This window comes from Pocillopora damicornis, chromosome 14 (assembly GCF_964200805.1).
Source record: "Pocillopora damicornis chromosome 14, jaPocDami1.2, whole genome shotgun sequence".
Taxonomy (NCBI): domain Eukaryota; kingdom Metazoa; phylum Cnidaria; class Anthozoa; order Scleractinia; family Pocilloporidae; genus Pocillopora; species Pocillopora damicornis.
In genome coordinates this window covers 8,774,434-8,797,584 of record NC_142683.1, presented here as the reverse complement: position 1 = coordinate 8,797,584, position 23,151 = coordinate 8,774,434, and the positions used below count along the sequence as shown (strand labels likewise).

At 35.9% G+C, this 23,151-nt stretch overlaps 1 protein-coding gene across 37 annotated transcripts in view; it reads left to right on the top strand.

Annotated features, from left to right (window-relative positions):
• Positions 1-2,302: 2,302 nt before the first annotated feature.
• LOC113675743 (uncharacterized) overlaps positions 2,303-23,151 on the top strand; it is a 35,689-nt gene continuing 14,840 nt past the window's right edge. For 23 of the 37 annotated variants that reach the window (XM_089193062.1, XM_089193060.1, XM_089193045.1 and 20 more), the window contains exons 1-19: positions 5,815-6,291; positions 8,745-8,906; positions 9,881-9,988; positions 10,785-10,901; positions 11,033-11,143; positions 11,620-11,736; positions 12,329-12,442; positions 13,645-13,755; positions 14,484-14,591; positions 15,635-15,751; positions 16,400-16,510; positions 17,500-17,616; positions 17,798-17,902; positions 18,682-18,798; positions 19,096-19,206; positions 20,308-20,424; positions 20,666-20,773; positions 21,232-21,348; positions 22,177-22,284. In XM_089193062.1, the coding sequence (XP_089049188.1) occupies positions 6,255-6,291; positions 8,745-8,906; positions 9,881-9,988; positions 10,785-10,901; positions 11,033-11,143; positions 11,620-11,736; positions 12,329-12,442; positions 13,645-13,755; positions 14,484-14,591; positions 15,635-15,751; positions 16,400-16,510; positions 17,500-17,616; positions 17,798-17,902; positions 18,682-18,798; positions 19,096-19,206; positions 20,308-20,424; positions 20,666-20,773; positions 21,232-21,348; positions 22,177-22,284 (2,113 nt within the window). In that variant the 5' untranslated portion in view covers positions 5,815-6,254. Of the gene's footprint in view, positions 2,370-3,863; positions 4,019-5,814; positions 6,292-8,744; positions 8,907-9,880; positions 9,989-10,784; positions 10,902-11,032; positions 11,144-11,619; positions 11,737-12,328; positions 12,443-13,644; positions 13,756-14,483; positions 14,592-15,634; positions 15,752-16,399; positions 16,511-17,499; positions 17,617-17,797; positions 17,903-18,681; positions 18,799-19,095; positions 19,207-20,307; positions 20,425-20,665; positions 20,774-21,231; positions 21,349-22,176; positions 22,285-23,151 lie in introns of those variants that run through there. The other 14 variants (XM_089193043.1, XM_089193048.1, XM_089193034.1 and 11 more) reach the window with 6 other exon arrangements.

The following is a 23,151-nucleotide window of genomic DNA, read 5'->3' as shown; positions in this document are numbered from 1 at the left end:
GATGGACGCTTGTCGTATATGAACTTCGTAATGGGCCTCGCTGACCATAGAGTCTCTTTGGTTCAGTGGTAGAGCATCGGAGCGCGGAATTCGAAGCCTAAGGTTCAATTCATCATGGTGACTCAGAATTTATTCTTTGTCCCACGCTCATAACAAGATGTTATTGTTTTTATTTCAAAGGACTTCTGCGACAATTCTTACCAATGGCCACTCAACAACGACGACTTACGCATTTCCGTTTCAAGCGCAAGGGAATTATGTACCCACGCATGTTTTAGAGAAGGTAATTGGCCATTGCAATACAAGTAAACGCGGTTGTTTTCCCCGTCTTCCATCAGAAATAAAACAAAATAGCTTTTAGTGAATTGAAACAGGTAATAATTAGTGTGGTTGAATTGAAAATTGGTTCATACATCAGTGTACGTTCATGGGCGGGAGTTAATGGAGAGCACAAAAGAAGCGTAAGTGTTGCTTTTGGCTACGCCTCGAGCAACTCTTGCTTCTTGAGTGCTCTCAAAACTTCTCAATGCTTCATATCTGACCATATCTCTATGAATGCACTGCTGACGTATAAACCAATTGCTTTATTTCATTCTAGACACAGTTCTTTGGATTTTGTTCTCTCAATTTAAAACTTTTGAGAAAGAAAGCGTGCAATAAATCTAAAATAAAACAAGCTCTTATGAAATAAGAACAGTTCAACAACGTATTTCCAACTAATGATAGTTTTAGCCAAAATCTACTCAGAAATCAAAATTTTAGATTAACTTAGTGATCACAGTTCAAAGTTGAGGTGCACATTTTTCGGGTTTACCAAAACACCGCCCACTAACTGAAAACTATAACTAATTATAACTAAACAGCAAAGCCAAAATGTTTAATAAAAAATCTCAAAACTCGTAGCTAAGCTGGACGGGAACTGTGGTGCGAAAATTTCAAACTCGAGGTACTTGTCTCCTGGCGCCGTAAGCATGCATAATAGTATTAGGAAGCACGCTTGAGTACCTGATTATGATGTATGTTTTTCATTAAGTATTGGGGTGGATGCTTGTCAGTCACCATCTGTTTAATTGTCAAGTGAGTTTTATCTTACCTCCATACACATCTTTCTGCCTATTTGATAAGTATTGTTTTTTGTTTGCTTTGAGATTTTTCTTTATGACACTTGACTCCATCGCCTTCTCAAGGAACATTGAAAATAACTTCCTAATATTTCTTAAGTTTTTCAAAATTCGTTTTTTCCAATAAATATTGTTATTTTGCAAGAGAACGAAGAACGCTCCTTTAGTTCTAACGGTGTAGAGTTAACAATTCTAGTTGGGATTCAGTGACAAAAAAAATTAAATAAGGCTTTTGATTGTACCGATTGCAATTCATCTGTAAAATCACAAATTAAAGTACTCGTTCGACTCATGATGTTGTTTTGTTTTGCTTTGTTTTTATTTTCATTTTGGCAAGATCTAACGTGTGAATTGGAGTAGTTTCCTTGTCTTGAGTTCCAGGTAATGTGAAAGGTGTTCTTCTTGCCTCAGTACACTTCAGCATTCGTGGCATCAAAGGTCGCAAGAGTCGGATTAACGTCTTCATGTATATTGATACCACACTCCGGGTTTTATTCCTCAAACGCGGAACCTTGTTGTATACGCACAGACGATTATAAGAAATATCCAAGTAACAAAAGGGATGCGTTACCGTAATTTATTTTCTTTTGCGGGCCAGTTGAAAGCGCGCTAGCTCACTAAACTAGCACTGTCAGTTTTTTTTTTATCGGCCGGTGAACATCATCTCATGGATTAAATGACATGACAAAGTGTCATCCAGTCTTTCATTTAATCAGTTTGCACACTAATATATATATATATGTAAGTCAAGAAAGTGACCGTGGTTAAGAGGCTACGATCAGTTTAAGTGTAGAATCAAAGAGTCTGTGTATCAAACTCTATTTCTTCCCTTTCAGTAACATTTCCAAGTGTGCACAAGTCAAGTAGTTTATGAGGAAAGCAACCTAGCGCCGGCTACTGAAGTAATCACGTAAAGATGTGTATTTCAGCAGGAGCCTCTTCTATCCAGCTGAGTTACTCATAAGTCCTCCAGTAGATTCTGTCCTTGTAGACACTACAGAAAACAGCAAATATCTCTCTGTGAAAACTGCTTTTTAATTGAATTGATCACAGAAATGAATAGAAAAAAAAGTCACCTAAATTTCATCCACTTGAAACAAGCCAGGACATGAACAACGAGACTTACCTGAACTTGAAAAGTCATGAAAATTGTAGTTTTGGTTACTTTTCCTCAAGGACCTCATTGTACAAGGGTTTGATGACGAAATCACAAAGAGGTCTGTGTTTAACAAGCAAAAAAAGAAATCGGTGAGTGATAAGTTTTGTATTTTAACTTGAGTTATCTCTACTGAATGATCGATACCGTGTCAGTTTTTAGCTCTTGTGCTTTATACTTATTACTCAGTTCGACACAACTCATACCAGTCAGGTCTGATTTTTCCGAAACCATCATCAGCCAAGTCTTAACGTTAGTCACCTTTTGGGAGTCCATTGTATTTAATATTATAAATCTTAGAACAACATCAATCAATACTGTAAGCTAATCTAACCTTCTTTTGGCGGTGAAGTATCTATTACATCTAAGCTAAAGTGGTCGAATGCTTATGTACTTTCTAGTTCAATAAAAGCCAGTAGATAAGCGCCCCTTGCTTGAAATCTGTCCTCGGCTTAAGTCGCGTTCTATTACTTTCCAGAAGCGTTCAATTTTTGTTTATTATAATGTTTTAATTGAAATGCCAATCTGTGTTCTTGGTAGCTATGTTCCATCTTTTCTCACATGTTGACTCATTTTCATTTCAATAGATCTTTAAAGGGCAGCTGACTCCTTCGGTAGATTTTGACAACAACAATGGCTCTTAGTTATCACCTCATCCAACTTAGCCAATACTCGCAGTATGAAGTCGCTTTCCCCGGAACGTTTATCATTTGCTCACTGAGCTCTCGCTCACTGAGTGCCTGTCACTGGCTTCGTTCCCATTCTTAGGATGATCAACTTTAAAGCCGCAGATAAAAAAATGCTTTTAAAACAAACAAAATGCTTTTATTTCCACGAAATAATCTCAGTACATGTTTCCATTCTCCTTACGCATTGCATTGTTGCGGGATCCTTTCTTTGGGCATGATACTTCTGTACTAAATGTAGGATATTCCAGCAAAAATTTCCTTCAGTTGACTTCCTTGTAAGCTGATTTGATAGAGTCACACGGTTCACGGATGGATTTTAAAATTTTTCTCGAATCGAGTTCAGTAATCTACGTCGGAGACTAAAGGATTACGAAACTACAGTATTGCTAAACTGAGCTGCTTTATTTGCATGGTGGAGTGGTCGAAGGCGTTTGTTTCTGGAGCACCAGACGAAGCGGTCGCCGTTTGTGAACAGAATTTGCTGCTTTTGTTCTTTTGTTTCCCTCTCGTGTATTGTAGGAATCTTTGTGCGCTAAAAGTCTATACGTCTACCATCATGATATTTTATCCAAGGTATTATTTATTCTCTTCATTCATTTAACTTTTTTTTGCCGCGTCGAGGTTATTTAGAGGGTTTACGAGTTGTTAATCAATTACGAAAGGATTCCGAGAGAGCTTAGTTCTTAATATTATAGTCCCTGAGTAATTTATGTAAAGGGAGGCGAAAGCAAACTTTATTATTCTCTGCGAGGTAGTTACTTCAGCTACAGCGCTCAGAGGACAGGTCAGTGAGATCATTTTGCTTCCCTGTTGAATTTGAATGGTGGTAACTTCAGAGAAAGGAAGCAATTTGAATTTTATTCAAACGAAATTACCATACGGCGATGGACAATCCACATGTCTGACTCAGACACCTTGCTGTAAAGCATTTGTTGTTATAGATGATGTCACTGTTGCTATTGTCTCCATGTTCTTATCGTACGAGTCCTATTTAAACACACTTAGTGGTTATTGCCAACAGATCAATTACTGCCTAAGGTCCTCTCTCTCAGGTAGGTCTTAAGGAAAACTAAACTCAAAACATTCTTTAAAACATATCGACAAGGACATGGATGCAGCTGCCTTTGCCCTCTAATCAAGCTTAATATTGTCGTTTGTCATCTTGGCCGTGGGGCGATAGTGGCATGATTTTTTTATGCTGTTCTTAATCTTTCAAGAGATTCGTTTGACTCTTAATCTTAAATGTATGTGATTTGGACTTAGTTTCAAGTTACTCGAAGGCGATAAAAGTATGATCAGTACGGGTAAAACCTCTTTAAAGATCATCTCAGAGTTTAAAATGAAACAGCTCATCACGTAGAACGACTAACGTGGGGTAACGCCCAGGAAGTGACATTCAATCACATATTTCCTTTTACCCACTCAGTAAAAGACAGACCTTGTTGAAATATGTTTCCTGAGACGATCACTTTGTAAAAATAAAACATGTCGATTATCTCTAATCTAACAAATTTGTTGGGTTATGTTTCTGTTTGATTCAAATCTTTCTTTTAAAAACGGTCAAGATCATCTCGGTTCCGACTGATTGAGGTCAAGCCCAATTTTCAGTTCCCCACAACATGTCTATCGGGGCAACCAGGTGGACCAAATCGAGCAGAACATATTTCTAAACTAATCTCGTAATCTTCATAAAATTCTTGTGTTTAAAGTTCAACTGTTCGCTTGGCTGGTTCCGTCAACCCTGATCAAGAGTCGTTCTCATGAGAACAAACGGTTGAGTGACTTAGCAGGTTACCGCACTTAACACTGCCGTGTCAGTTCTCGTTTACCTCTGGAAAATTCGACTCCTTTGTGAATACTTGGTAACAAATTTGAGTACTTAAAATATTAAATTTCAAAATCTGGATTGAAAGTTAAATTAGACTTGGCTCATTTTTTCTATCAAGAGAGTTTCAGCTGTAAGCTTTAAATAAGTGAACATAACTAAATTAGAAATCGTCATCGAATAAGCGATTCACCAAGGGAAGGACTGGTACTTAAGTCTCTCATTATAATATTTGAGTGTAAAATGGAATAGTCTTGAGGATATGATTCCCACATTATTTTTTAGATGCTATTTTTAGTTTCTGGTTTGTTTACATTTCTCCACATGTATCGCAACAAATCGGTCATGGTTATAAATCAATTTGCGGATAACTTTTAGTTTCCCAGTTCTTATAAAGAACGCTTTTCAATGTCCAGTTAGTGACGAAGACGAATTAACGAAAATGTTCAAAATCATACATTTCATTTCGGCTGCCCAACAGGGAAGTCTGTCATTTTTTTTAATTTCAATATCCTCGTCAAAATTATGTAAACACGCTCCCACTCAAATTGGACGAGCAGTTTTTGTGTCGTGGAAACATGAACTTTTAATGCATGGATAAATATACAAATAAACATAGCAGACGGGATAAAACTTGTGCAAAGAATCCTTTGGAAATTTTGTCGCCACAGATGATTATCATCGTCCTATTTAATTAATTTTTAAGCTAAGCAAGATTTTCGTGCCAGAAAGTGACACATCTTCCTTTCCAGTTTTAAAAACTCCATTATAGTGGCAAACCCATATTTCAATGTCTTCAATGACAAATAGCCTATTAGCGTCGCGGGAGTCTTATTGTTGCGATAGTTTCTTGGATAATTAAGAATTTCCAATTGTTTCTAGGCTTTTAATTTTTTAAACAAACTTTTGCAATTACGCGAGGAAATATTGGTCAGCCATTAGAACGTGTTTTTCCTCAGGGCTGACTTTATTGTCCGATGTGTTAATTTTGATAATGACGGAGCTTCAGACAGTCACGGATACGTATTCGAACATTAATCATATAATATAGGACAAGTTCCGTCAAATTCCGCGCCAACGCAATCGCTTGGCAAACACAGCGACATTATAAATTTGTCGGGGGAAGGGTTATAAGTTAAAATTTATTGTGAGAAAAACTAACAAAGGAAATGTTTGAAGTTTAAGAAAATGTATTGAGTCTAAACTAAGAAAATATTTGATAAGTTTTTATCACAAGAAATCAGCAGACCTGTTTTAAAATTTCAAAAGTGGCAAGAAACAACTAGCTCAATTTAGTCCTCCCCTGACAGCTGTTAGTTGTTGATAAGGGTGTCAGGTCCCACGCGGTTGTCAGTGGCCTAAACGCGTGTTGCTTGAAGAAAACATAGTAAAGGTGAATAATTTCCGTTTCGCCGCAGGAAGCTGTGTTCGTCGTTCAGAGCGAGTTCTCTTTTTTACGGGATATGGAGGTTCTCTCCCCGCAAAACCAGTCTATAGATGGTGAGTAGTCTACGTTTCTTCTGGTGAAATTTTTTTAGCCATCAGTAATCTGTCTGGTGGAAAGCGGACGGCGAACACAAGCCTTTCAGCTGGGCATATGTCTCCCTGCTTGTGAGACGTCGTTAACTTTGGACGCACGATATTAAACTGTTTTTATTTTGCACGATCTTTACTGCTTACTTGAACGTCATATTTTTAGTTTGTTACTTCAGATGTTTTATTTCATGTTGGTTTCGAGATTCGCCACATTACTAGCACGGTGCTTAACTATGAACACCATCGGTTCCAAAGCTGGAGCGAGATGCGGTTTCTTGGCCGTCAATTATTCATTCTAAATTTTACGAATCTGTTTAGGGTTCATTAGTTGTCCAAATGCTGTCTAAGAGGCCATTCGTTGACTTTTTCTATTTTTTAAATGGAGTAAAGATTTCATTTTTGTGGAGTGTCAAGTTTAATCGAAAAGTAAGCCATCGTCGTGTAACGAGCGAGTTTTAACTACGTGGAATGCTTGTGTCAGACCTATTTTCCGCTGCTCGTCAGAATTCATCTACATATGATAATCTTATAACGCGAAAGCGGATAATAATTTGTGGTAGGAGGGGCTGATAAACAAAGCGATCGTTAAAAACCGTAAAATCCTGGCAATATTTTAAGCTGAGCTGTGATTCCTGTGATGTGCTCAAGAAAGCGAAAAATTATTCTGTGACACAAATTTAATTTTGCGCGTCATTGCTATTTGTTTTCTCTAGTTATCAATCGTGGAGGAGACGGGAGAAGGTTTAAGTAATAGGCCGTTGAAAAAATATATTCTATCTGTTTTCCAAACTTTGTGGTTGTTTTCTCCTCCAAAGAGGTTTTTCTTTAGTTTCAAATGCGTGATGATTGATGGTAATTAACAATTCGTGGTCCAAAGGGTCTCAACCTTTACCTAGCGTCGCTACGGGGTATTCCATAGCACGAGTTGGCAACGGTTTCGAATGCTCTCGGTCTATTTGTTCAGTTTTCAAGGTTATTTGTAAACGATCATCTACTGTCTGGCATCAAGTGAGAACTATTTTGTCGTGTTAGCTCAACTCTCATGGGACGACAGGAAACATTTACCTCCCCGGAGGGTCACCATATCGCTTATTACCTTCGAGAAATGCGTTCGGTTTGTTTCGTCTCACACTACATAAAGTGGTCGTAAATTATGCAAAGCCTAGCTTTTGTCTTACTAAATTGTTTACTTGACTATCACTGCACAAAGACCAAACTTGACGCCTAATGTTGAATAACAAACCCAAATAAATCACAATCTCGCCACAACTCACTTGAAATGTCGATATCAATTCAGATAGTGCTTTCAAATTCGATCAGACTGTAATTTAAGGGTTTGTTTCGAAATATTTCAACTCGTTATCAAAATTATTTTTGTCGCAATTTGCTAATACATTAGATTTCCCATGAACCACAGGGTAAAAAATCCACCTGTTACCACAGGAGAAATGAAATTGTTATCTTTAGATTCATTACTGGCAACTCTTAAAATCATGCTGCTGTGTGAGATTGGAATTCATGTCGTGGCTTAATTGCCAACCTGACCTAACAGGTAGAATGTTTCGTAAATAACTTAATCTTATTTGATGGCCTTTGTGTGTTTAGTTTTTTTCTTAATTTTTTCTCAATGTGTGTCAAGAAATACTTGCATATTAATACAGAGGAGTAATTTTCTACACAATTTATTTTGTAAAAGAATGGATAATGTTATTTAGTTTCATGTTACTTGTAATGCTGAATAGAAACACAAATTCAGTTGTGAGAAATCAGCAAAGCCATATCTAGAAAAATTAACTGTGTGGTTGTGGCAAATTTTATTGTTTGTCCTGCGAGGAAAACATTGATCTTGCTGACAGCACAATTGCCTGCCATCTTATAAAGAAAATGTGAAAAGTGATAGTTCTCTACACCAAGGGTTTTATAACAATGGCTTTATATAAGGAATGAAAACAATGCTGTGCATAAATATATATTTGTTAAAAAATTGTTTTTTTATGCCTCTTGAGGCATGTTACTGGAATTTATGCATTGTTCTGAACAATTAGATTAGGTTGAGCATGGTCATTCATGGGATTGGTTACCAGGAAGTTACTTAAACCTTGTCTTTCTCAAGTTCTCAACTCATTATTAATATAATTTAGGTAAAAATTAGCTTATTCACGTAAATTTATCTTGAAAAAACTGGTTACAGAGGTTAAAGCAAGCAGTATGTTTTCTGTGGTTTCCTCTGACAGCCGTACTGTTAATCTATATTTGTCTGCTTTCCAGAACTCTTTGTGGTAGTCTACAAATCTTCTAAACATTTTACAGAAAATTTCTATTTTCATTACTGCATGGTGCACAGTCTTCCCAATCCCTGTGGTCAGTGGCCTCTTTGTTTTTGCTAATAAATGTGTAATCCTCAATTTTATTTTAAGATTATTCCTCCTTGGATGAGTCTTGGGATTCCCGTCTGCCAACTCCTCTTGCATTAGACTTTTCTTCACTGAGGGAGGAAGAAGATTCCATCCCAAACACACAAAGGGGCCTGTCAGATGTGGAAGGACAAGACTTATATGTTGATAGTCTTGGTTATGAAGGTTTGTGGTCAATGACCAGAGAAAGATGTTTTTTTTTCAAAATAATATTAATAAAAATGGTGGTCCTTCCTGTCTGTAAGTACATTTGAGGTCTCATAAGTCTTGTAAGCATAGACATATTTTATAACTCCCCAAAATGTTAATATTGTACAAAGACGGATATCGTTGTATAATAACTGAAAAGTCAAAGTAAAAATTGAGAGAGATGTGAGTGTAAGGCCAATCATTAATGATTTCTGTAAATATACACTGTAAGTTGCTTATTTTAGGCATCATGATCTGGATGTGATGTTGATGTGTAAAGAGAAACAACCAAAAGTACAATATTGTGCAAAAGTATGTATAACAAGTGAAATGCACAAATTTGATTTTTTGTTGTCTGGAATTTGAGAAGAAATTTTGCCCCAAAAGCTGTGAAATCAACATGTAAACATGTAAAGCAATGTGTTCACTCAAAGGAAACACTTTCAAAGCCTGTAGCTGAAAGACTTTTCACTATGTTGCTTTTTCAAATTCACATAGTTCACCTCAGTCATGGTGATACACCATAATGAATCTATCACATTGCAATCAGGTACAATTATTTTTACCATAATGACTTGTCTTCTTATTTGACAGTACAAGGAAGAGTGCAGAGACAGGGTTAATTGTCAGAAAAATTGGCATGCTTCTGCTTAAACTTGTGTGGAAAATAGCACTTAAAAACACACATCAGCCAAAACAATGGAGTTCTACAAAAATTTGGCTGTGAACTAAGGTTCATCATATTTCATTGAAATCCCCAAATTTGTAACCTTTTCCAGATTTGGCTTTCACTACGTTTGCAAATTATTGTACAATGATGAAACCCATTGAAAGCAGTTTATTAGAATGAACAAAGTGATCAACTCAGCTAGACCTCTCAAACAGTTTTTCAAGTTTTTAACATCATACATCTTAAATATATGTTTAAAATACTGGTTGGCCATTTATAGATTTTTCAGCCTCACCGTCTGGTTTGAATGGGTATATGGCAATTAATGGTACCAGAGAAAATGATACTGATTACCTTCGGATGGCAAAGAAAGGTGGTGGACATGCAGGTTTGTGTTTAATTTTTTTAAAATAAAATGTCAGTCCATGCAGTTGTTTACCATGAAGGAGATGACCATGAACTACAGAAACCAACATAAACGGGCTACTTGTAACTTCATGTTATAAATTTGACAGAGCTACTTTACAAAGACTACATGAACTTTGTAAAACATTTCAAAATAAACCAGCAGGGTCATTTTGGGAAGTTTAATTCCTCAATTTAAGAGTGCTGAGAGTATAAAGTATGTTTTTGAGAGAGTTAAGTTAGGGTACAATGTAAGACTTTGTTATGGAATATGCTTCAAGAAATTGATTAAAACTGCCCCAACTTCAAACTGCATGACTTCAAGACACGCAAAATTTAGAGTCTGCCTCATGGGACACTTTTTTGTTGTGGGCCTCACTGAAGATTCTTTTAGGCAATGAGCTCCCACCAAAAATAGTTTTGATAAAATAAATAATGTTACTCACATTTTTTTCGTTATCACTATTATTAAATTGGTTTGCTCCAGCTGTAGCCTTTGTTATCTAAATTCATTTAGGGTTTGAATTTCCAATGATGTAAAATTATAGTAATTCTCAGCCAATTACATTTGCCACATGAGGTTATCGAGTTAGGTTTTTTTTTTTTTTTTTTTTTTTTTAGAGTTTGGTTATGAAACAGTGGCCAAAGCATACTTGGGCTCTGGTGGTCATATAAGTCAGAGTTATTGTCCCAAACTGGAGTTTTCAGTTTAAGACCAGGGTTTGTGACAATTTAAAACCTGAGTGATAGTAAACCAACAAATAATTTTCATTCTACAGATCTGTTAAAAGTAGAACCCCACACACCCACCCCTGAACCAGTCAGATATGACAAGAAGGATGGACAGTGGTACACCCATGATGGAGTGGATGTCAAGGACACTCAACAAAAGAAAGGTGAGAGTTCTTTGACATTACATCTTATCGCAACTTGTATTATTAATATCATAATGTGGGGTGGGGGGTGGAATCATAAAAATTTCACAGTCGTAAAATTTTATTGTTCACTTTCTAATACCTTCTCTTAGAAATGATTACATTGTCCAGGGATCAACTATCTTCATCTGCTAAAAGCTCAGTAGACATAGAGACGGATACAGAATATCTTCAACTTGCAAAGAAAGGTGGAGGGCGTAAAGGTAACCCTTAGAAGATCTTAACACAAGTAACAATGTTGATGAAGTTTGGGGTTTGGTCAGGAATTCTCAAAGTAATCTTTTGTTTTTAATTGATTAACTTGTTGAATAATTTTCTAGTACCGCTAGTGTCATTATGTCCATGTGGTGTAGTCTTCAAAATCACAAAAAATCATGTAACTTTGCCCTAAAATGAAAACTCAATGATGGAGTTTTCATTTTGGGGCAAAGTTACATGAAGACTTGCTAGGCATTGGCAAGCTTCAAAGAAATTGAAGTATAATTACATGATTTGTTTCTGCCAAATGCATCAATATTCCTTGGAATCCTAGTTGTGTTAGTCATTTTTCATAGTCAGCTCTTTGGTGCTACATATAAACACATTCACCTTTAAGTACTAATAAACATTTTTGTAAAACTACTTCAGCATCCATGCTTATTAGTTGTTTGTAGTTTTGACTGTTCCTCTTAAATATTAGATTTATTAACAGTAGTTCCCCACACACCCACTCCTGAACCAGTCAAATACACCAAGAAGGATGGACAGTGGTATACACAGGATGGAGTGGATGTGAAAGAGACCCAACAGAGGAAAGGTGCAGTATCATTTGTAAATTTTGACACAAATTGTATTTCCCCTCATGAATTGAAGCTGGTCAGCCTTATGCATATTATTAGTTGATTGTAAAAGAACTGCAATTACCCATGGCCTTCATGATGACTGCGACTATTGAAATAAACCAGTTGATGACAAACCAATGATATGGGTTATTTCTTTCTATACATCACTAGTAAGAGCATTGTCATTACCATTGTAACTTGATGAGGCGACTATTTAAAAGGGAAATTTTTTAATTCTGTCAATCTATGTACTGGATTTTGCATCTTGCCCTGGAGAAATGTGTTAACCACCCTTTGACAAAGATCTGTAAGATTTTATTATACCTTTAATAAGATCATATATAGTTGTGTTGTACATCCCCCCCTCCCCCAAATTTGTAGGTTTACATGAATCTGTTTGAGTATTGTAAATTATCCTCTTGATGATATATAGGAATGGACTGTTATAAGACTCATGTATGATTTAGAATTCTTGGAAGTGTTTGGTAGCTCTTTGATTGTGCTCTAGCAAACAAAATTTGCAAACTTGCTAATTTGATAATTGTGGTGGTTTCTTTTCCATAACAGACTTGTCTTTGGCCTTGAATGGTTTACTCCATAACGGTGATGATGCACAACTAGCTGCTGGAGGAAAGCACACAGATTATCTTGACCTGGCCAAGAAAGGTGGAGGACATAAAGGTACCTAGCTGATGACACATATTGGAACATTTATTTCTGATCACTTATTTGTATTTTTGCATTCTGCTTACATGTAAATCCAAGCTTATCTTTGACATTGTGTGTAACTGAGCATAAATCTTTTTGTTATTTAATAGTATCTACTGCCCAGTCTTGTGTATAGATTTTTTTCACTTTTGCAGAGTTGAACATTAAAGGGTTTGTAGGAACACATCAAGGGCTCCTAAGATTTGTCACTTTTAGCATCTTAAATAGCGTTTGACAAGACTTTTAGGGTTTACCTTTAGGGTCTTAGTAGGGTCTACCATGCAGTTGACCATATTGCCTCACTGATATCTGCTATATCATTTCTCGGGAGACCTGTATAATGCTCATGGACAAATTGCAAAACACACCTGGACAAATTGCAACTGTGAGCAGCTTGTACCATGGAAGGGTGTAAAGTAGAAAATACAGGCAGCACATGTACTTTTAGCTGGCCCTCCTTAGAAAATCACAGGAAATATCACACTTGCCTACAAGTGTTTAAATGCCTGCACAGTCTCATGCCTGCCTATCTTTTGTATGGATATAGTTTTTCTAGCCAATATCATGCCTACAATACCTGATATAGAGATCTTTTGTGATTGCCCTCGGCCAAACATCCAAATATTAAGGTTCTTTTTGCTACAAAGGGGCAAAGGTGTGGATTACTCTAACTAGTAAACTGCAAAACGTAACTTCACTGCCTAATTTTCAAAAGATTTCTCAAACTTCATTTATGTAATTGGTGTAATGTACTTTGTAATGTAACATATATATTGTATATCCTATGTGTCAATTGTAATTTGTGTTGTAGGCTTCTTTTGTATTTTGTATTTCTAGATACATCATGTTTTACTCAATATGTCCTAAGCAGGCCCCCATTCAAACCTGCTTGAAGCTGAACTGGGCCAGCCTGCGTTAATATAATTGCTAATAAATGAATAAACAAATTAACTTTGGATGTATATTGAAGGGTTGGACTAGGTGATGTAACCCCATGTACTGAATACAACAAAACTAAGGGCAATTCACATTTATTAAATAAGTTACATGTAACTCATATGCAAATATATTGGAACTTGTTGTATGGCACAGTGAACATTTGTTGACCACAGTAGCTCAATGGTTTAAAGACTTATGACTTATGCTTGTTTATATAATTGTCATGTTGTCTGCAGATTTATTGAGCATTCAAGCTCATACTCCTTCACCTGAACCAAAACAGTATGAAAAAAAACAATGGGACTGGTACAATCAAGATGACATGGTAATCAGAGATGGACCACAAGGTAAAGTATGATTCAGATTCCATAAAGAGAGTAGATACAGTATGCTTCTTACTCAAAGAATTTGATTTATACCACACAGGATACTTTTATCCCCCTAAAAAACTTGTCAAGTGCATCTACATGTACATGTTAGGAACAACTCTTGTTTAGGTTTAATCTTTGAAATCTTTAGAGCTCCTGTTTACTCTATAAATTATATCAGTGCTCATAATAATCCTCTTATAAATCATTGACTTAATTGTGTAAAAGTAAGAAAGGTGGAATGCATGTAGAAGAAATCTGTTTGCTATTTTTCATGTCTGTGTCATGTTCCACTTGTTATCCTTAAGCTTGTTTGAAATACATGAACAAAAAGTGTCAAGGGTGGGATTTTCAGTTGAAATACATGATCAAAAAGCATCAAGGAATAATACAGAAAGTACTTTTAAGTGACATTGTAAACCCAGCTTTTGCTGCTTTTGTGCAATATTATGAGTGGACTTTTCAGTTGAAATACATGAACAAAAAGTGTCAAGGAATAGTACAGAAAGTACTTTTAAGTAACATTGTAGACCCAGCTTTTGCTGCTTTTGTGAAATATTATGATGAGGGATTTTCAGTTTAGTGAGTTGAAAAATCTGGTCGGAAGTTAGATTGCTTTCTAGTTTCAAACAGTTATAAACATAGCCATTCTATTATGTACATTTCAGTCAGGGTATATAGCTTAACATGGTTTCTTCTTTCATCAGACTCTGGATCTGGTCAGAATCGTCGTCGAACATTTAGCGATTCTGCAAGTGAGTGTAAAGCTGAGACAGAATACCTGCAGACTGCAAGGAAAGGGGGAGGGCATAAAGGTGAGGATGACAGGGTTTTCACTGATATACACAGCTATGTATGCAATACAGTATTTATGGTATAACTATTCCCAAGATTGCAATAATTTAAAATGTGGTATAGCAGCAACAGGAGAGTGTGGCTGAAGAATTTCCATTCATGCCAGTATTCCTCTGTACCTCATGTGCCCATTTCCCTTTAGTAGAAACAGTTTGGTTATTTTGGTATGTAGGTAGATTTTCCCACAGAGTAGAGTTTAATTACCCAGGGATACTTATTGGCACTTGTCAAAAAAACTCCAAAAATGACCAATGATATTTCCCAAACTTGTTTCCTTGTTCTGGTGTACATTACAACATCATTACTAAAGAATTCATCCCCTACAAAAGGAAACAGATGACAGACTTTGCAATAAATTACTTTTATTTTTTAATTGATGAGTGTTGAAATATTTCAAAGTACATGTAGGTACCCATGTCAACACATTCAAATTGAAATTTAAGGGTTTCCAGTTCACACTACAGTAATTATTGCTTGTAAGGACCATGTTACTAACTTGGGGATTTGGGCATTATTTGCATTTAGTTGACTGTTATCAGGAAGGCAAAGAGTTCATTTTCTGATCAAACATGCATCCCTCAGCTTGATACATTGACATTCATGAGATGTCATATGCTTACTAATTTTCCATTCCTTATTTTTAGTATTAAGTGCTACTTATTACTCCAGCTTATCTTTGATTATAGGGTTTGTATAGAAATTGTTGAGAGAGTAACTTCTGCAGCAAACAGAATATGAAATTATTTTTGTAAGAAATGAAGGCAACATTATTTTGGAACATTGCCAGGTTTTGACCCACTCAATGATAACTAAGAGGAGAAAAGGAGATATTTGAATGAGTTTTTTTGCTTAAGTTGGCAAAGATAGCGTCTGATTTGAGGCATTAGGTTCTTGAGGAGCCTCTTTAGCACCTTTAGGTGTAATCAGTGGATCTATTATAAATGTAGGAGGTATTCATTTTTAATTATTTATTTCATTATTTTTGTATTATTTCCTGCCTTAGATCTGTTGTCAATGGAACCTCACCTAACCTCCCCTGAACGGGTCAATTATGAAAAGACAGATGGACAGTGGTACACTCATGATGGTGTGGATATTAAAGAAACACAAGGGAGGAAAGGTAGAACTGAAAACAATCACAGCTTCACTTAAAAGCTGTTGCCTTGTCAGTCTCCATGAAACATACTTTAATGCACTGAAGCTTCATTTATGGGTCTGCTTTTATGAATTTACTCACATTGTATAAATAGCGATTAAAACTGACCAACGGATTAAGTTGTCATGAATAATAAGTAGCATAAGTATGTTAAAGGTACACTAGTAGACTCACAGTCTTACCTAGGAAAGTTATGTTTCAAAACTTGTTCATTATGCCACCTTGTTCTTTGGTCTATCATGGGCACACAGCTGTATATTTGTGACTGCATCATTGTGTCCTTTAGTGTGTTGATTACTTAATAATGTTTGTATCATTAAGTGCCAACTCAACTACAGTTCTGAAAGTTTGAAAGTATTGGAGTGCCTTACCAGGAAGTATATATATTCAATCAAACGTTACATACTCTTTCACGTTTTCATATCTTTAAAACACAGACAGGCGCATCCATTGAAATAAATGTAAATGATGTGGAGGAAGGGTTCTGAGTTTTCATGGCTTTTTTTCTCAAGGACTGGATGAAGTTATTGCACCAGTTTGGGCTAGATACTCTGATGAACAGTTCCTATGCCTCAATATCTGTTAAGTTTTATTCCTGTTTACTCTTTTTAGAAATGGTTACCCTGCCTAAGAGCCCATGTCCATCAAGTACAGCAAGTTCAATAGATATAGAGATAGATACAGATTACCTGAAGACTGCTAAGAAAGGTGGAGGGCATAAAGGTCAGTCCTAAATGTAAACATAGCATGGCTGGAATTATGATGCCTACATCTGGATCAGCATTATATTTTAACTCTGGGTTAGGGTTTTTGATAAAAAAAGAAGAAGTGTGATGGGTTTGAAGAATAATTTTTCATATCAAAGATTGGTTGTTTATTTTGGTTGTAATGGTGAATGCCACAAGTTGAAGTTCTTGCTTCATGGATCTTCTATACTTTTAACCAGTGTTTTTTGAATACACAAATCTCAACTTCAAATCCGCTCTCACTGTTGTTAAGCATAATTATAACATAGTTAGTAAATTTGTCTAATCAAATTCAATTGTGCGAGTGTGCTTCATATTCCTACTGTGCACGCTCATGAGATCAGCAAACAAATCCCTTAAGAAAAAAATTTTCCATCGGGTTGAAAATGTTATAAAACAATTGGTTCATGTGTCAGCTGTGTGTTCATCAAGATATGAAGCACTTGGGAAGTTTGGAGAGCACTCGAGAAGCTAGAGTTGTTTGAGGCGTAGCCTTGAGCAACTCTTATGCATCTTTCGTGCTCTCCAAACTTCCCATGTACTTCATATCTTGATGAACGCACGCACGATGTATGAACCAATTGTTAATTGGTTGAGGTGTTGTGTAGCTAATAGCAGTGAACCATCTTGATACAAAGGTAGCAACACATGAACAATGGACTCCATTGTTCGGCAAAACCAGCGTTATTGCACATAGAACATTCTGATCAGAAATGATTTGTGATAGTTAAATGTACCTTATATTGTGGAAAAACAATCATATTCTAATCCATTATAAAACTTTGTTGATTTTACTTTTAAAATGTAATTTTCTTTAGTTACCAATGGCTACATAGGGAATAACCTTTTCTTTGAGAACCATAATATTTGGTTTTAGGATATTATGGCAACAATAAATAAGGTTCACCAATAGCATATTTCTATAGTTTAAGGAAAATTAATTTTATCTGGTAAATTTGCCAACAGACTTGTTGACAGTAGAACCTCACAAACCCACTCCTGAACCAGTTAGTTATGACAAGACAGACAGACAGTGGTACACTCACAATGGAGTGGATGTGAAAGAGACTCAACAGAGGAGAGGTAATTCTTGTTGAATGTGAGGATTATAAGTTTTGTTCACTGATTGGGGATAGGTACATGTAAATGGATTTGATAAACAATTTGAGAAAGAAATGGATATGCATATTTTACAGTATACACCTTATTGTATATATTCACTTGACTGTATATGTTCATGTTATCTTGAATTGGTATATTTCAGACTTGTCATCTAGTCTTAATAACAGTCAAGAGTGTGATGTCCTAGCTGCTGGTGAAAACTGTGGAGAATACTTACAACTTGCAAAGAAAGGAGGAGGACATAAAGGTAAACACTAGTCAGCAGTTGATGGTGTCAATGTCTGTAATGTTATTTGGAGATTTGTAGCATCATCCTGTCACAATACAATGGACACTGCTCACAAAGGTAGATTCCTCCTAAGTAATGTCAGGCCAAAGTGTAAAAAATTGTGTGCAATAAAGGTTTGATTCAGCAGCAGACCTGGTAGTGAACTGTGCATTTACAAATCTTTTTTTCAAAGATTGGAATGATGTGAACTTCAATTACACCAATTTTTTTAAAAAGTTTCCAGTTTTGGATCGTTTTAGTTCTTGTCTATGGTTTTTGTAAGTGTTTGATTGAATAATTATGTTTAGGATGTTTTTAAATTAATTCACAAACATGCTATGTTAAACAGAGCATTTTTTCATGTAAAACAAGTGAAAACTTTTAATTCAGATTCTTTGTATTTTGATGCATTGCAAATGGGAAAATAAAAACAGCAGAGCACTGCTTTTAACATAACCAACCTTAGCTATATGTTCTTTGTCTTCAAAAGGGAAGGAGGTTTCTACCAAAGGTGTTTTCTCTAAAAATAAGTTGCATTGCATCACAAAGTGAAGTGCATGTAGTTGTTTATTAAGAGAATTTTTGGTGATATCTCATAAAATAATTTTCTATCCAGTCAAAAATGGAAAATGGTGCTGTTCATGATAAACATAACAATAACAATAAGATTACATGTATACATCCATTTGGTTAAGATTTTACAGTCTATGAATGAGACAATCTACTAAAATGTTGATTTCTTCCTTTTTATGTTTCAGATTTGTTGACAATTGATCCTCATACACCAACACCTGAACCTGCCAGTTATGAAAAAACAGATGGACAGTGGTACAGTCACGATGGAGTTGATGTGAAAGATACACAGCAAAGAAAAGGTATGTTGGATCCTGAAATAATGTAAGCTCCTAAATGTCTACTGACTGCTTCAAGGTGGTTTTTGTTGCAAACTAAAAAAAATAATGACAAACTTGAGAATTGCACAATTAGAAAGGTTTGTCCTTTTTGTGCTAAATGGTGCCCCCTGTACTTCAGAGTGCCTTAGAATGAACTCTTGAGGACGAGCCTGATGGCCTTCACCCACCTCCTTTTCACACCAGAGACCAGCTACCAATTTTGGTAATTTGTTATGGTAATCACAGAGTAAATCTTCCTCAACTCTCTCTTTCCTTTAGAAATGATAACAGTTTGTAGCAGTCCTCGTCCAGTAAACTTGGATAGTTCATTGGAAGTTGACTCACAAACAGATTATTTAAAGATCGCAAAGAAAGGCGGAGGACATAAAGGTACTGATTTAAAACAATTATTGATACAACTGTGATTGCTTGTTGAATTGTAATGTCATTGAAAGAAATGCAAGATCCTCTTTTTGTTATAAATTTAACCCATTTAAGCCAGTGTGCCTTTGCATAAATCATATGATAAAGATCCAAAGCAATGCACATTAAATGATATAGATTGTCTGCTTTCAAGGAGAGACTTAAAGACATTACGGGTATGTGTAAAACAGTAGGAGAAACTATTTCCAAAGAAAACATGATAGATTCATGTCAAATGTTACTGATAGATTGAGACTACAGAAAGACAATTGTTACAATTCTCTTCCATGTAGGCAAACCCACGTCCAGATTGATTATCAAGTAATTTCAAGTCAAGTCAACTCAGAAGTCATGATGCACATTTGTTTAATCTACCCAAAATTTGCTTGTTACTGAAAAACTATAAATTGAAAGCAATTAAGGCCTAACCTAACCTAACCCTAACCCTAAGCAAGTGACCAATCAAGACAAAAGCTCTATGCCAAAAAAATCAATATATTTTCTGTTGGAAGCAAATTATTTACAAATTTCAAGCATGAAGTAAGTCTAGAATTGGAGCTCAGCCGACTCGAAAGTTGAAAAGCTTGTGCCTGCTTGACTTCAACAAGTTTAGTTCATTTGCTGTTGGGAATTTGTGACACTTTGCAAGAGGCAGATTCTGCAATGTTAGATGAAGGGGCTTTAGTGTTGCTTAGATGAGACAAACACCTAGCATAATGGGTTAAAGGTGTTTCAGCGTGTCAGTTCAATGTGGTTTTTATGGATGAAAATGATGTTTCTTTCTCCTGATTTACAACCATGCAGATAGATTTAATCTTACCATTTTTCTTGACTTCTAGTTGTACTTCCTTCATTTGCAAAAGTAAGAGCAGGAAAATGTGAAAATCTTAACTGAATAGGTTATAATGGTAGAAATATCTAATTCTGAAGAGGAACACACTGAATGTTTTGCAGAACAAACTTACCATGGAATTGATAGGCTACAAGCCTTTGTATATAATGTGTTGTTTTTGTCTTTGTTCCACCAGTTGTTGTGATCCATTGACATAATTGTTTGTACTGTGATAGATCTGCTGACAGTTGAACCTCACACACCCACACCTGAACCAGTCAGATATGACAAGAAGGATGGACAGTGGTACTCACATGATGGAGTGGATGTCACAGAAACACAGAAAAGAAAAGGTTACTGCAGTGAATTACATGTTTATGTCTGCCACAGAGAGTATTTTAATTTTTCAGTCATTTATACTTCCCTATCAAGTCATAATTTGTAGTCATGCCAAAACATATTGTAAAAGTATTCTTGTAAATTTAAAATTTATTTTGATTGTATTACCATCACAAAGTCATGGAGGGTATCACTAAATGAGAAATCCAGATACATTTGTGTATTTATGTGGTTGGTGTTGTGTTTGTTGAACAGAATTAGCTGTATCTATTGAAGCTCAACAAGGCACAAAAACACTTCTAGCAGCAGGAGGAAACAACACAGAGTACCTTGACTTGGCAAAGAAGGGAGGAGGACACAACGGTAGGCTCATTATTTTACTTGATGTATCTTTTCTGTAGTTTGCTGCCTTGTGTATGTATCCACAGTATTTTAAATTAATATGGCAATGTAGAATCATGAAGTAATGGAAAGGAAACCTGTAAGTTGTGAATTAAACCAATTGGGCCTTTGGGCTTGAAAACACTCACTTAAAATACAGGCTGATTAAGTGGTAAATGAACAAAAGATACTGCATGTAACATGCTGGTAACTTGTTGTTTGTTTTTATGCCTGAATACAACAGATAATTATTTAAGGAGTGAAAGAATAAAAAAACATTTTGCCTTCGACAGAGAAAAAGGTTAAGTAGTAAATTAACTAGTAATTAGTTAATTAGTAATAAAACTAACTATTGTTGTGCAAACAGTGTACAAGTCATATATTTAGAGCCTCAAAAAATTTTAGGAAAGCCCTTACACATGTATTTTCTTTTTTGTTAGATTTATTGACAATAAGCCCACATGCACCTACACCTGAACCTGTAAGATTTGACATGAAGGATGGACAGTGGTACACACATGATGGAGTGGATATCAAAGAGACACAGCAACGAATAGGTAAATAGTATTATGTAGCATGCAGTAAGTCTTTTGCTTTAACACTTTGAAAAATTTTAGTGTATGTATTTTCAAGTTAAGTCTAAAATTAATGTTAGCACTGGGTTTTCCACTTTTATTGATAAAATTGTCTCTTAGGCTCTCTTTTCCTGGCAGTGGATTCTATTTCTTCTCCTTGACATTCATTCGTGAACCTGTGTCCATCCATCCTGATTTTTGTAATCTAATTACCAGCACATGTGAATGTGAATCTTACATCTCATCACTTATTGAGATGCTATTTGTTTCAACTGCAGCATCACAAAGTATGTGTACAGTTACCTCTCATAGTGGATAAAAAAGAAAACCATTGGTTGGCTAGAGTCATCAGGGGAAAATTGTTCCAGTCTATAATAATAGATAATTACTTGGTTAAATTGCAAAAAGCTGTGGGTCACAATAGTCCATTTTACAGTTGCATGCTTAGTTGCCAAGCCTTTGGACAAGAGTGAGGCTAAGGGTATTATGATACAAGCATTAAATTGCTGTTTTTCAAATGTAAATTACTTTGTTATCATGTTAACTAGATACTGGTCTCTATCACAACAAGGTCACCTTCAGCCTCACTCTAAATCAAAGGCTTGGTAACTAAATATATAATTTCAGATATATGCTAACCAGGCTGAATTACATACACTATCAATAGTTTGTTTACACGTCTCTGAGCATTACTATACATAATCAGGTTGTGTTGGAATTAATGAAAAATTACATGTGCACAGAGAGAGTGCCTTATGCATGTTAATCAATGATGGGAATGCAATCATTGCTTGATATTTTGTTGTCCAGACTCAATTGTGTCACTTGATGATCAGAAGAACAGTGAGTGTGTCATGGCTGCAGGATGCAATAACAGAGAATATCTTGAGTTGGCAAAAAAGGGTGGAGGACATCAAGGTAACTGATGAGTTGTACAGCATGCTTACATAATTGTGGGACATCACATTCTTTGAATATGTTTGATATCTTTTAAAAATAAAGACATGTTTGTTACAAATGGGCTAATGTTTTACAAAGGCTAGTAAATTTTTGCAGTGTTGCAGAAATCCTGGGAATATGAGACTAGGGCCAATGTCTAGCCCAAAACTTACTGGTAAATCAGTCAGGAAAATTAGGTAGTTTCTTGATTTTTTGCAGCTGAAATGAAAAAGTTAAGGATAATCTCACATCATTGACAGTCACACTCTGTAGAGGTATCTGCAGCGACAGTCAAGGTCTTAAATGAGGGGTTTGATGCAGGGCTAATCCTTCCAAACTAGGTGACTAGGCATAGACTGAGGCTGTTCACAGCTAAACATGGCCTTGTAGAAGAAATGTTGGATAACAATTTCTTTACTTTCATTTTAAGAAATGTTTTGAGTGTACATTATGCATCTGTGCTTGCGGTATCCAGTCACCTCGCCACCAAGCAGACTCGCCACCAGCGAACTCGCCACCAAGGAACGATCTCGCCACCAACGTACTCGCCACCAAGCGAAGTCTTCTCGCCACCAACCACCAATAAAGAGATTAGTCGAGGAGAGTAGGATGTTCGGCTGATAAGTTTGTTCGCTTGTAGTTGCCTTAGGAAAGCTTCAGTCCATCGACGCTTACAATTTCTCGCACCGACTTGACAATTTCTCACATCTAGTTTTAATACAACTGCTATCGAGTTTCATTTCATCACTTATTTCTTCCCATGAAGTTTCATTTTCTCTGAAGAAAGTTTTTATTCCTCGCATCGAGTTTTGCAATTTCTCCTCGCTTACGTGCAAAAGACAAACA